Genomic DNA, 16097 nt, shown 5'->3' on the forward strand with positions numbered 1-16097 from the left:
AAAAATTTTTAGCTAAGAAAATAGCGCTGTTAGAGCCATGAATATAGGTTTTTAACATCTATTACATTATTTCCTGTATCGAACAGAACAATGGAATCGTTGTCTGTCTCCTCATCTAAGACTGAAATCTGCTTTGTTTTAGTTCAAGAACAATTACAATTGATAAATTAAGTATTTCTGAAAAATAATTCGGGATAGAATTCTTTGCAATAAATAGTTGAGTAATCAAAAATAAATTCAAATAACATTAAAAAAAAGTATTCATCAGATAAGCCTGGAGGATGATGTCTCCCTTTTGAAATTTCTAATTAAAAACGTTTCATTCCTCCGTTTCATTTATTCTTCTAAATTAAATTAGAAGTAATTAATCCCACTAATTGATGGATGAAAGCTCCCCTTCTCTCCACACCGTCCATTTACGGCTGTATTTTCCCTCTCCTGACGGAAGTCCTCAAATTACACGCCTCAAACAATAATGAATCTTCTTTCCCCTCTCTTTTCCAAGGCGTAAACAGGATGTCAACCACTCAGTTCTCTCAAATCGACTCGGCCCCCAATTTTTCAAAGTTCAAAGACGTCTTATCCTCAAATTTTCCCGTCACACTTCTCATCACTTCTACGTTGCAACCCCTATAACCTAGTGAGCGCATGCGCAATTGTTACTATCCCCCCTTTTCTATCAACGAAAGAGTAGAGACCGCACCTATTTACGACGGATCGTTTGAACCTCATGTCCATCATTTCAGATCTGCCCGATGATTGGAGAAGAGAGGCAAAATATAGGTGGAGTTTTCTACCCAATGGGCTGCAACGGAAGAAAGGGGCCGGCTCAGAACCGTCAAACCCCAGTTGGCCTCTTTGAGTGACTGAGTGATTATGTGACTAACCAGGGTAACAGCTTTCTTTCCCCCTGGTTTGCGAAGACTGGTTCTCTTACTTAAACGCCTTGCTTGGCCGTACGCCGAGTCAGCAGCGGCGTTTAAACGCCATATTTCATCAGCTATTCGTAAAAGCGTGACGCGCGGCAACGAGTTTTGAAAAAGTGCCACTCAGGTTTAAGCGCTGACTGTGTTACTCCGCATACGCCTCTAGGCGAGATTGTGAAAATGATCTTAATACGGCGTGCTAGTCAACATGTGTTGATGGCTCACTTTCATGATGCTAAACAATGTGAATTCTGATGCTGGGCAATCCAAATGCTCTTCGTTTTACTGCTGTTTATTTAATGCCTTGAGTAAACTGGACTCGTTTTGAGCTCGATTGTTAACTTTGATTTTTGTTAACATCATGGTGATATATGATTAACTGCCTCAAACTGAAATAACGAAAGAACTGATTGATAGTTCCTGCCAAGTTTGGGGCATTTGATGCGAAACACAAGTGGCCACAGACCTATTGGATTATTGATAAATGCCAAAGTTGCAATATTTTCTATGTGATGTAATAACTTGTAAACACTGTAAATATTTTCCGTATTTATCTGAATGGAATGCTGATTCTAATCTGTTTCTGACTCTTGCCATACATGATTAATATTTGTAAATACGTTCATCATTTAATTCCATAAAATTTTAATCACTTTTAAGTGGTTAATTCTCGAGCCAAATTTCCGGACTGAAGTTTCTTAAAGTTCCTAGAAAACATTATGTCCACCAACACAGATTCCGAATCTCAGTCCTCCGAAAAAATGACTTCACCTCTTCAAGCTGGGACAGAGGACAAAGATGAAGACAACGAAGAAGTGGACATCGATGTGACAAGTGTCCCTTCTGAAGGGGATCCTTTAGTCTCGTCAGATGTGGAAGCTGCCTCAGAAGAAGACGAATATTTCAAACCCATCAAAAAACTTTGCATGGCTCCTTCGAGGCCTAGTGCCCCGTTGGTGCCAGTGGCTGCCCCCAGTAGCAAACCACTCAGCTCTTTCTTCATCAAAGACATTTTAAATCATAAACCTGCATCGATCCAACGGACACTGTCGACGGATGTCCGCGGAATCGTTCGGCCGTGGGACTTGGACAGTTCTGCGGCATCGAGGCGTAGGCCTCGTTCGGCCGACGACGACTCACGGTCTGAGAGATCGGAAAGCGATTCTCCCGAGAGTCCCGCTGTTGCTAACCCTAACGCATCGCCACTTGACGCTCTCTTCGAAATGACCAGTAAAGCGTTCGAAGGACTTGAGGCGAATGAAAAAGCTTCAGGTAAGTCATTCAAAGCTATATTATGAATTTTACTGACTTCATTATTTTCAGTTTCCAGTTTCATCATGAAATATATTTCGCTTGCTGAAACCCTTACTTCTTACAGTCATTTATATTTATATAAACATTCGAAACATTTTTGAAACGCAGATTTGATATAAATTTTCAAAGTATATTTGAAAACAAGAATGAATGATGTTACTGAAAATTAATGTGAACGGTAAACATGTAAAAAATTTATATGACTTAAACCGGAAAGTTTAAACGTAAAACTAAAGATTTGCTTCCTGTATTTGAATAGCAACATTTCTGTGTCAAAGTAATTGGTATTTTTTAATATACGACAAATATATCCTTAAATTTCAACAAAAATTTAAATCTCCATAAAATACCAAAAACGTTTCGAAGTATCACATTTTTATGGATGTATACAAAATTTTTCTATTTTATAGGAAGTATTTGAAAATTACTTTATTCACAAATTCAAAATAATAATAATAATAACAATATTTTTAGTAACCGGTATTGTAACTTATTTCCTATTCTGAGAAGACTTTGTTTAAGGAATATTTTTTGCTTCACTTTTTTTTCAATAATTTGACAGCAATAGCAAGGTAAACATTTTTCGATGAATCTTAAAATCATTAAATTTTTTAGTTAAATGCAGTCTTGTTGCAGAATATAAAACCCACCAAAAACAAATTAGAACATAAGCTCTGAACATAGTTGGTACCTTTCTTAAAGTGTAATTTTTAGAACAGTTATTTAGCTGTCCAGGATTCATATCAATTTCACTTTTTGCTAATAACTAATTTTTTTTTTTTTTTTTTTTTTTGTCATTTATTATGAAACACTTGAAACGATTGTACTTTTCCATTGCTGTTGTTAATCATGAGACCTTTTGTTGACCTTTTAAAGGAAGCATAGCTGACATAAAAACTTCCACGAAAACTGACTAAAACAGGCTGTTGAACAGGTTTCTAATAATAATAGGTTTTTAAATATAATAGGCTTTAACAATACTTTAAGTATAAAATAAGAGAAAATGGGAGAAGACTCACTTGGAAAGAGAAATTCAATTTGTTTGTTGGAAAAAAGTATTTGTTTGGGAAGGATATTAAATGCAACTTAGACAAAATAGTAGTAAAACTCATGTTTTAAGTGAAAACATTATTTTTCAATGAATGATTTTCTGTTGATTATGCCTTTGCTTCAAGGATATGTAATCAAAGTTTAGATTAAATACGTAGATGAACAGACACAGATACATCTAATGCTTTGTTAACTTTGCTAAGAGAACTAAATCTGCCTTGAATTATAGTTTTTAAATCTGGATTCTTGATAGCAGGAGCATTTTTCAGAAACAGCATCTATAGTGGGGTAAGCACCTTGTTTGTTATCGGGAGATACAACTTTAAATCTAATATAAGTTTTATATATGTATACAATAAAGAAATAAATTGTATAAAATATAAATTAAATCTTTCTAACATGTTAACTATTCCTTCTTGGATTACTTAATTATCAGTGATTAATACTCATTTTCCAACTACTATTGAACAAATTTCTGATAATACTAAAAGAGATTTATTGATATTAGGGAAGATATTTTTGAGTTGCATATTAGTTGAAGTGGCATATTAGTAAAGTAGAATTTGGGGTTTAAAAATGTCAGTCTCAGAGGGAGAAGTATCCTGTTTGGATAAGCATATCTATGTGATGTTTTTTCAGTTATGACACTTATAGAATGAAATCGAACTTCAATCCATATCTTTTGGTTCCTAAATTATAAAGCGGTTAACCAAAGCATTCAAAAGTCGGCAAAAAAGACTCTATTACTGTTTATAATGAGAGCTAACCTATCTATTTCTCTATCCAATTGCTTATTTATCTACTATTTATTTCTCTATATTACCAGATGATTGGACATGTATATGCATTGACCTAAAGGGATAAAAAGATTTATTATTCCTTTCTTGTAATTTACTAATGTAAAATTATGTTCAACTTACGTATTTTGTGTATAGAACCAATGATCATGCATACATGCATTACATTACCAAGTAAATGATTTATATAGCTAAAATATGTATAACTCTAGGTGAGAAACAAGATTTTTGATTTTATTTTGATAAACAAATGCAGCCAAAATTTTCTGGGGAAAATAAATAAAAATTAAATAAAGCCAAATAAATCAAGTATCACTGAGCAAATATGAATCGCCTGGTATTTTAAAAAAATGAGTTTGCTATGAAAACAAAAATTATATTAAATTTCTTAAACACTAAAAATTATGAGAGTGACTATAAAATCATTAGTAAAAGAAATTGGAAGTAAAAATTTCTACTTTCCAAAGTTTAGAATTTTATTTCAAATATTTTTTAAGTAACACACATCTGCCTGTGAAAGAAACCTGGACTGAATCTGATGTTATATCTAAATATAAGCAATGAATAATTAGTTTTTAAATATATTACTCATTTATTGTACATCTTTCAAGTTAAACCTCAAAATACAATTTTGATAAAGCAGCCTATTTAGTGATTTTCGATATAATTAATATGCTAGTGATAAATTTCTGTCCAACTGTAGAAGATCTCCATTTGATTGATTTGATTAAGAATTGTTAAATAAGAATTTTTATTGAAAGCAGAAAATAAAAGAATAACAAATGAAACTCAGAATCTGAATTGCATTTTTACAGTTTTGCATGCTTCATGTTACGCTTTATTAAATGTTATAATTTTCATTAGAATGTAGCTGACTCACCTAAAGAAAATTTTCCTCTTTAAAAAAGGAAGTCTTTATCCATAAATTCTCTTGAATTAGTAAAAGAACCATTTTAAATTTTAAAATGTATAACGTAGAAAATAATTCCAATTTTTTAAAATATATATATATAAAGTTTGAGTTAATTCTGTAAAATAAATCCTAATTACACTACCTGAGGAAAAGAATTGTTGAAAAAATTATAGGCGTAAAATTGTTAAATCGTGAAGATGACAAAAGATCAAGTTAAGCCTTTCGTACGGGAATTTGAAACAAGTTTAAATAATATTGTAATCTTTAAAATTGAAATTAAAATAAACCATAATAGCAGCAGTGAAAAAGAAAACGCAAGAAGCTATGCAGATAGACATATGAAAAATTTTCAAAACAAATTATTGATCTTCCTTGTTTATTGTTTCAAACAGAACTTGTCAAGAGGAAAACTAAAATAAATTTTTTTCTTTAAAAAAGGAAGTCTGTATCCATAAATTCTCTTGAATTAGTAAAATAACCATTTTAAATTTTAAAATGTATAATGTAGAAAATAATTTCAATTTTTTAAAATATATATATATATATATATTTTAAAAAAATTGCATTATACTATAATACTGGTCCATTAATAATAAAATACTGGTCCATTAATGAGTTCTGAATACATGTTTCGTTTTTCTGGACAATTTGAGACTTAAAACCGTATCAAATATATTTCCGTTTTTGATAAATAAATAATCAAATACTAATACACGTATAATAAGCAAAGATTAAAAAAAAAAAAAAAAATGCACGAACTACAACAAGAATAAGATAAAAGGTAGAACTGTATATGCAATTTAGAAAACTTCGAAAACGTGATTCTTTTATATAAACAAGTAATTCAACATTAATGAAGAATGTCATTCATAAGAAATAAAAGTGTTGTCTCAAAAACTATACATATATATCGTATAATCTATAAATTAAAATGGCAGATTGGGATTTTCAAGTTAGTGCCTAATTGAAGTCTAAGTACAACTTAATTATTAGAAACATAATATTTTTCTTTAATCTAATATTTCTGTAAACGATTTTTGAAAAATGGAATACATTTTGTGAAAATGTTAAAAACAAAGTGAACTATTAATGTTGTTAAACAGTTTGTCAAAGAAAACGAAAGAAAAGGAGGAAAAAAAAAAATAATAGAACGTCCTATTTTTTTATTCATTCAATATATGTGAAGATTTGAAGAACTGACGATTAACAAAATAATAAAAGAAAAGGTGACATATTGCATTTATTTATCAAAAGTTCATTAATCGAATGCTTTTAGATAACAAAACAGGTGTTTCTATCCACGTTCTGTTCTTTACCTGCCGTCAATTCTAAACTGATTGCAATTTGCTTGTACATTATATCAGACGAACTAGTTTCTCACTTTCAGCAATAATTTAGTGGCATTAATTTTTAAATTGATATTCTTCAGCATTGTAGCATGTAAACAACGGCGCATATGCAAAATAAAATTCAGTATTTTATTTAAAGAATTGATTTCATCTTAGATCATTGCTGAAGTAGATCTTCGATTACAGATCAGAATATTTTGTTTAAATAGCCTAGTCGTTCAATACTTATTCATTTAAGAATGACATTAAAAAAGAAACCGTAAATTTCCTGGGGGCATTCATTTATTTTTCATTTCATATTTAAATCTTCTAAAACGTGGAGTAACAGATTTATTATGTTAGGGAACAATTTGAATGACAAATTGGCTTGATTTAACCGAGCAATTAACACAAAACTTGAATCAAACTGACCCTCTGAATTGGATCTCGGCCAAAAAGGATAATTAATAGATATTCCAATCTGTGGAATATAAATGTGCAGTTAAATTCTAATTTCATTATCGCATTTACATAGCAGCATTTAATTATTTAGTATGGAAAAATACTAAATAAATTTGAATAATTGAAAAACAGATTAGGAATTTACGATTTCATTTTCTGCATACTGCGATTTGTTAAACTGTACAGGTTTGTAAATTAGTTAAAAATAATAACCTCTTAATAGTTTAAAAATAACAAAAAATAAATAAATAAATAAATAAAGGAAATAATATCAATAAATAGAATAGCACTTAAAAGCATTTTAGTGAAAACAACTTCAAAGTAATCCTCTTACAACCTGCGCGTGTTTTCAATGCTTCTTAAGAAGTGACGAGCGTCTTCAGAATTTGAACTTTCAAACTTAAATTTTCAGCTTAACACTTAGTAAGTATCATCGTGATCGAAAGATGGACAAATGCTACCCCCTCCCCCTCCCCCAAAAAAGATTGAAACTCATTTTTATGTAATTTGGAGTAAATTGCATTTTAACAAAGTTCAGGCGAAGTTTTGAAAATTACCACAGGACTTCGGGCACGTCAATGTACGCAGAGTTATACGGAAAGGACTCTACTCCCTCTTTCCTTACCAGCAACCTATCGAAATAATTTCGGACTAGACATATTTTCAGGTGCCCCCGTTCCGTAAAGATACTGCAGTTCCAGACGTACATGCCAGCTCCGACGTTCAAACTGAGACCTCAGAGGACCTGAGACGTGGCTTGTGTAATATACTATTCCATTCATAGAAGCTAATTTAATCGTAATTACGTGTGGCATGTAAATTAAATAAAAATCATAAACGCAATTAATTTTACAAGCAGAATTTTGTTGAAATAAAAACCAGCAGATAACTTTACGAAATGTTCTCTTCTTTTAATAAATAAAAATAACATGTACTGCAGCCCTTTACGTAATACAGCTAAACTTTATGGTTTAAAACCTTTTTTAAATGCGAGAAATATATGAATGTTAGCAAACTATGTCATCATTATAGCATCAACTTGTGAATTTTAGTATTATTAATAGCTTTTCATTTTGACGCAAAGTAAAAGAAGAAAAAAAAATGACAAGAGTTTTATACTGTAGCCAAAATATAAAGTGCAAAAGTTTAGAAGCGTCTTATATTAGTTATGTAATAGTATAAATCTTAATAAAATTTATTTGTATCGAAAAGCGTCAAAATATTGTTAAGCAATCCATCTTAGAGTTAACCAATGTGCTGTTGCCATCTGAGAAATAAATTAAAGCTATTATGTAACTTAGAGTGGCAATAATGAATTTTGAACATTAAATCAGACACTTTTTTGGGGGGAGGAGGGGGGATAAAATAAAACTAGCACTTGAAAGAATTCTCTAGGTGATATAAAAATGCATTTCAGCGATTGTTCTAGACACTTAAGGAGTGTAGGAAACTACTATACGACAATGTTAAATTGGCCATTTTCGATGTACCTTTTCTGAAAATCTGCTGTAAATACAGGGTTGAATTTTTTGTGTAATTAAAGTATACATATCTGATTATACTGAAATGAGCTTTTGAAACATTGTGAATTTAAGAGTATTTAAGTATAAGTATTTAAGAGTAATTTACAAAGTATTTAAGAGTAATTTACAAAATATTTTGTTAGGCATAGTAAAATTTAGCACTTTTCTTAAACAAAAATTTAAAAAAAAATTTTTTTCTTAGTTTATCACAAAAACTTATTTCAGTAAATATTAGGAAACATAACAAATAAGCCATAAAAATTTTAGATACCTGTGAGCAGTAGTTCCTGAGAAAAAGTACATCGTTTTTATGTAAAAATCCTCATTTATCAAAGCATTCGATGACAAATTAAAAGTAGATTTTTAACAGTTCTAATTTTCATAGAGATTAAAGAACGGTATTTTTAGAAAGCTAAAAGTGTAGAGAATTTGAAAATGCAAAAATCCAAAATCGTCATTTTTTGAAGATTTTTGGCTTGACACCCCTGAAACTAGCAGTAAATTTTTTCATTCTTCCAGAACGTTAGTAATTTTCATCTCCCGTTATAAAATGCTGAAGTAAAAAATGCCTTCGTTACTTTATGCATTCAACAGTATTATATAGGTTTAAGTACTTTCCACAAACTTTTCTTTTTTTTTAATACATTAGCTGATTCATTAATTAAAAATATTTAACGCAGAGATCCGTAAATCAAAGCAAATTCATATAATCAGTAGTGGTGACAGAAAGTTGCAAGCAATAATAATTATTTATATGAAACAGATTTCGAAGAAATAGTTGCAAATTATAGAAAAGTCGAAAACCTTTAAAATGTATTTCGAAATGCAATAAAATTATTGGAAAAAGAAAAATTTTTAAAACTTTAATTTCGCTTATGGGCTACCATACAATGAACTATAAAGAGAATAACCCTTATTAAAAAAATTACTTTTTAGTTAAGTAATGTTTATTCTTACATTAGAAAACATTCATACAATTAGTTAGTGATTCGAACAACTAAAATGTACTTATATGAGCCATATTTTAGATATTAAGCGGATTTAAAAATTGTTATTTGGAAGCTAGAGTTAGAAAACTTTGTGTGGATTTGAAAGTTCTATTTAGAAAAGCAGTTTGGTAATTTCAATAGGAAATGTCTTTTTGCAAATTAAATTGATTGTTCTATATGACTGCCTTGTTTCAAAGGTGCAAATTTTATTTTTTTTTTTAAATTACAAGTGAAATATTATTTGAATTGAGATATTGAGCGGTAAGTTTATTAAAAACAAGCTATAATTTTAGGGTATACGAGTAAAAATAAATAAGCAAAAAATTAAATATGCGTACTTCTTAACAGACGTTTTGAGAAATTAAATTATTTAATGATAAGTACTTTCTCTTTCCATCTTCTAAAAGAAAAAGGTCTTATAATTAAATTAAAACCAGATGTCAACAGTTTTTATTACAGTTATTAGATAGATAGATTGATTCATATTAAAAATAAAACAACCCCCCCCAAAAAAAAATCTGAAAGTTTTCAGATTTTACATTACGCTCAAAGGGATGTTTTCTTAACGTTTTATGTGTCACCTTTCTTTGTTAAATATCATGTTCTTCGCACTTAAACCAAAAAATTCAATCCAACAGCAATATCGAAAAATAATTTTAAAATGGCATATCTTTAGAATTTCCGATATACAGCCTTGCGCGCTGGGGATAATTTTTTTTTTCATACAGTGTTGCCATTGCTCTCTTTAAGATCGTTGAATGTGTTAAGTAAAAATTCGTTACAAAATATGAAATCGATAATAAAACAAATTCCAAATTCCAGATTAGGGCTTTTAGATCCCTATATTCGGAGAAAAATTATCTTATTCAGAATTTGATATCTGTAGGTATTGTTGTTTTATCATAATGTGAGAAACATTCATACAATTATGGAGATTCTTCATTATTTAATTTTTTTAAGTATAATACAGGGCTCTAATATGGGGTAGCAACAATTTGAAAAGTGAACCGTCATTTATAGTAAGCTAACGCAAAATGCCAAAATGAAATTAAAAGTCCCTCTGAGCAAATTCTAATAATCAGAAGATGAAGATTTGAAGAAAAAAAAACTAGGGATATATATATATATATGTTAATGTAAGAGATTTAATCAAATTTTTCTATGATATTTCAGACTTTTAGAGAATACTTTAAAAGTAGCAAAATTAAAACTGTAAATAATAAGACAAGAAAAGCAATAAGGATTATTCTCACTTTCATTATGTATTTAACAGAACTGCTTAACAATTAATGAATTATAGTATTTTTTAGTGAAGAAAGTCGTTACAAGTAAAGAAAGTTTTCCAATTGTCTTAAATTACAGACATATTAAAAAGTGATATTTTGAATACTTATAAAAAGAATTTGATTGAAAAGTACGCTGGAAAATCTGCAGTATGAAACTTTATGAAAAATAATCGATATCAGTTTGATTTATGGAAATATCATAATAATTAAAAACAGAACAGTAATCAGGAAAAAAGTATTTAAGATAATTATAATGCTATTATATACTTACACTCTTAGAAATTATATTGTGGATTGGGTTTAATACATACAGGAAACTATGTTTAATTTATTATGAAATGGGATAAATATCCGACAGTTTAATACACATTACGTGTAGATAGACATACAGAGACCCTTGAAGTACCAACATATTCATTAAAATCTCACATTTGTTAACTCTGTATGAAAAAAAAAAAATTAGGTTTTTTTTTTTTTTTTTTTTTTTTTTTTCCCCATGACATCATAAAATAGCGTAGGCTGAATCTGGTTATTTTAAGAAGCATTATATACCTTTATATAAATTTTAAAAAATTTTGTTATTAATTATGATAGTAAAATTTTTGGAAAAGCAATAGCTAATCAGAATTGAAAAAAAAAAAAAAAAAAAAAAAAAAAAAGAAAAGGTGAATTGTCAGCATATGAAATAAGAATATCGAATTAAATTTATACAAGAGATGTGAAGCGATGGCAGGGAGAAAAGAGTATACGAAAATGTAATTTTTGATAAGGCCGAAATGTATGTGAGGAATTATGTCTGTATGTCAAAGAGTTTATAGATTTTTTGTTTTGTTTGTTAAAGCTCACAAGAACTATCTGCTTAAGAGGAGGTATGCCTTTCGGAAAGACTTGCTAAGAGAAGCTGAGTCATGCGTTACACAGGGAAAATCATGCAAATACCCTTACAACCAGCATATTCGCCGGAATTCAAGCTCATTTCAAATTAACAGTTTTCAACCGTTTCATCCAATGAGCCATCTTACCCGTTGGTGAGTTAGAAAAATGATTGAAGTACGAGAATACAAGCTTCCCATGTCATTTGAACAAGCATAAATATAATTATTTTATTACTACGATTATTGCTAGTGATTATATAAGAAATTATGACATGCCCCCGTGCGACCTTTATAGTATCATTAACACATTCAGGTAACAGGTAGAAGTTCTGTAAAAGGATCTAGGTGATTTTTCATGTTTGTAGCTTCGAAAAAACTAATAATCTCTACATATATAAATAATCTATAACATAAAATTAAGAATTATGATGACTGGTTGAACTTCCTGTACCTCCATTAGAGGCTTAACAAGGCTTAGTGGAGCTATTTAACTAAAGAAACATTGAGATCTAAAACAAGGCCTAAATCAGGCCCATTAAGCAGTAGAACTCCCACCTTACTACCTGAAATAACTTAAAATAGAATGAACAACTAAAATATGAACTTAAAGAGTTGGTGAGATTTACCAGCTGCACCAACAAAAGCACATTATTACATACTTCGTAAAATATAACACATATTACTTGCATTCATAAAAATATGTTACTTACATATACAAAGAAATAAAATAACAGAATATCATAAACATTCTAGTTTTCCTTTAAACAGACAGGGGAATTTTAAACACAATCAATGTATAAATTCCTTTCATTTACAGATACATATTTTATGAAATTTGACAATTCCAATTTAGTCACTGTATTTTTACTTAGATCCTTTAAATTATTAAATTTAGCAATATCTGAATTAAATCTTAAAACAATATTTTTCATAGAAGAACATTTAAACAACAGGTGCTCAGTATCGACATTACTCAAGCCACATGAACAGGCACAATTTTTAATCGAAAACCTATTATAATAAAAGGGAAAGTGTCCATGATTAGCTAAAGCTTGGTTTAGATACTTGTCACTTAGGCATCTTTGCTCACTTACAATTGAGATTAAATTATAAATGAATCTGTCTTTAGAATCTGGGTCGTTCCACTTTGCTTGCCATAGAGTCAAACTTTTTCTTTTCAACAAGGATTTCAAACTGTCAAAGGGAGTTTTTTCTTCAAAATCAATAATTTGATTTTCAGTGGCAGCCTTTGCCAATCTATCTGCTAACTCGTTACCAATAGTACCAATATGACTCTTCGTCCAAAAAAGTTTAATATCTCTGAAAGCGCTAAGAAAAATAAGCATGTCTTTTATTTGTTTAATTAGATCGTTATTTGGACAAACACCCGTCATTGAAACAATTGCACTTTCGCTGTCACTATAGATTTCTACAGAATTGAATTTTGTAGATGAAGTTTCGGGAATTTTTCGTATTAGATGTTATTAACTCTGTAATGATAATAATGATTATTAGCAGCAGTGCTAGTGATATAAACAGTATGCAAATGAATTAGCATTTACACAGGCATTTTAGGATCAATCCTATATGTGTTTTAAAATCGGCATTTGAATCCTTTGTTTATTTATCTTAAACGTACAGAGAAAGATATAGAATTAATACATTACAATGGCTGAATGGAATTTCCGAAATTATAATCATGCGTGTTTTCTTATGTTTATAAAACCATGCAATTAAGTTATAGCTGCTGTATAAAATATAATGACTATATTTTGATTAAAACATCAGTTTCTTCTCAGTTTTTTTATTTATTTATTTTTTTTTTTTTTTACTTTAAACATAAAGGAAAGAAAACCATCTTTCCAACTATAGTATAGAAATGCCTCTCTAAATCTTTCTGAAATATTTTTTGGAACATTTAGAATTGCCCGAACAGTAGATAATAATTCGAATTCGAATCCCAACAAAAACCGTTATTAATAATTCGGACTGGAATCCTAACTACATTGAACTTGCGTTTTTGTGATTTTTCTAATTGTAGGGTGTATATGAGCCAGTTTCTCTTTAAAAAAAAATCATCCAAGAACGTGTCGCTTCTCTTGGGTAGATAGCTTTTAAATCAAAATTTTGTGTTCGTTTAAAACTCTAATTTTAAACTCTAACTTAATAACTAATTAATAAATTAATTATATTTATTTATTTAGTCTGAAGTTTTATTTTGATGGACTGTTGATTAGTCAGGGATGAAATTAAAAAAAAATCATCACCGTTTCATCGCTTAAAATGCTTATAATGTTATACCGATTTATGTACTCTTTTCTTTTGACATTTTATAAATAAAATGCAGCATATTTATAATAGGAAATTATAATGTTTGCAAAATTTCTGAATGTTTTTATTATTTTTAACATTTATCATAGATTTCTAAGTTGATTTTTTTAATCAAATAACATACTGAAGAGTAAAAGCTAATAAAAAACATGTATGTGATAAACAACATGAATCAAAAGATATTCGCAGCATCAAAAGGAAAAAAAAAAAAGAATTAAAGACAAATCGTAATGAAAAACATGTATAATATCGTTCCTTATGTTAATTATGCCTTTCGTTATGCATTATATGTGATTAATTAACGTTAACTCCTGTAAATAATATTCCGATTGTTTCCTGAGTTTCTTCAGTAAACGGGCATTTACATTTCACAACTGACTTCCTCTCAGAGGAAGAGCAGGAAAGAAGAAATTTCTATCAGACAGCCATATTCAACGAAAAGACTTCGGTGTTATTAATATTTATACTTTCAGGCATTTTTATGTCATTCGCTTAAAATATAAAGTAATAAGGCACAGATAGTTGGAATGCTGTATTACAAACAAAATTGTCATGAATCTAAAAATCATCTAAGCGATTAATTACTTTTTATTAATTCTAAACTTTGTTCTTGATTCGGCATTGTCACTATGTTTGGTTACATAATCTAGAATGTAACTACGCTAGACAAATCAAATTTAAGAGTTATCCGGAAAATGGTAATTGATCAAATGGCTTTTAATTTCTACCATAGGTTCAGAATATTCTTTACATCCCATCAAAATAATTCGTTCTTTTGAATAGCTCTATTTTTATTTGAATAAATTTATTCTCCCGCTTTCTTAGTGTGCCTTCGTAGTGTAGTGGTCTGCATGCTGGGCGCGTATTCCAGACGCCGGTGGTTCGATTCCCGGCAAAGGCGTTGCTCATTTTTAATGACTCCTGCTTCAAAAAAATACCTAATGTCTCTACTCTGTCAATTAATTATAATTAATATAAGCCAAAGTATTTCGTCCCTAGTAAGAATCCCTAGTTTCGTTTCCCTAGTAAGAATCAAATTTAAAACAAACTACAGCCAAGAACTAATTTGAATAGGATAGAAAATGAACATTTAATAAGTTATTTTGTTTGATTTAAAGAACCAGCCGGGAACCAAACTGAATTTATGCCTTATGGACAAGCACAAAATTTTATGTTGGAAAACATAATCCCAGGTATCAAAATAAAAATTAATTATTAATTTCGTTTTGTCATTTTGCGTCGAAAACTTTAAATGTCCGTTTCACTTTTCAAATTATTGCCACCAAATATTACTGCCCTGTGTTATATTTCAAGAAATTAAATAATGAAGAATTATATTGTCTTCTTGCATAAATATATGGATGTTTCTCGCATTGTGATAAAACAACGGTACCTAGATCCATCAAATTTTGAATGACGTACGTTTTCACCGGAATATGGGCATCTGGAAGCCCAAATTTGGAATTGTTTTATTATCTATTTCATATTTTGTAAAACTTTAACGAATTTTTGATTAACAAACTCAACGATTTAAAAGCGAGCAATGGAAACACTGTACGGGAAAAAAAAAAAAAAAAAATATCACCAGCGCGCGAGACTGTGTATCGGAAACTTTAAAGATATGCTCATTTTAAAATTATTTTGCGATTGTAAAATATGAAAGCTTTAAGATTTTTTTTCCTGCAAAGATATATAAGTTCTTTTTTTCGCATAATCTGTTTCATGAGCATGCTTTGCGCACACAATAACACATCTGTAATTGAAATTATTTCTCACACATTCAGAGTTTTAACTAATAATACCAATGTGTTAATATTGATAATATCACTCCATTTGCTGTTATTATTATTATTATTATTATTATTATTATTACTGAAAGAAAATTGATTCAGATCCAAATTTTTACACAGTTAGTAAAAATGGGGATCTCAAAAATTATCTACTGAATGAACGTGTAATTTCTTATGATGTTATATAAAGTTAAAAGTGCGACGGTTTTTATGAAATAATAATATTTGTTAAATAAAATATTCAAATTTTAGAAGTACATTGGGTTAAAATGAAGTGCTTTATCTTGCAGGTATAGGTACTTGTCCTTAGACGACGTAGAGAACTTGCAGTGCAGTTTAAATTCTTAGATAACAAAAATAGTTGCTTCACTATGCGTTTAAGTTCTTAATTTTAGATTTTGTTTTAAATTTCATAGCAGACAAATTTTAATTTCCCTTCTAGGAGAATGTTACTTGACGTAAAATATATATTATTCTGATACATTTACTATTATTTATGAAATAGCAATTTTT

At 29.4% G+C, this 16097-nt stretch overlaps 1 protein-coding gene across 1 annotated transcript in view; it reads left to right on the forward strand.

Annotated features, from left to right (window-relative positions):
* The first annotated feature begins 881 nt into the window (after positions 1 to 881).
* The window catches only part of LOC118187450 (transcription factor LBX1-like), a 202784-nt gene continuing 187568 nt past the window's right edge, over positions 882 to 16097 (forward strand). Inside the window, exon 1 of the mRNA XM_035357675.2 lies at positions 882 to 2198. Within this exon, the coding sequence (XP_035213566.1) occupies positions 1646 to 2198 (553 nt within the window). The 5' untranslated portion in view covers positions 882 to 1645. The remainder of the gene's footprint in view (positions 2199 to 16097) is intronic.

The sequence above is a fragment of the Stegodyphus dumicola genome, chromosome 5, assembly GCF_044657685.1.
Source record: "Stegodyphus dumicola isolate Sdum_Otavi_A_Nest chromosome 5, ASM4465768v1".
Lineage (NCBI taxonomy): Eukaryota > Metazoa > Arthropoda > Arachnida > Araneae > Eresidae > Stegodyphus > Stegodyphus dumicola.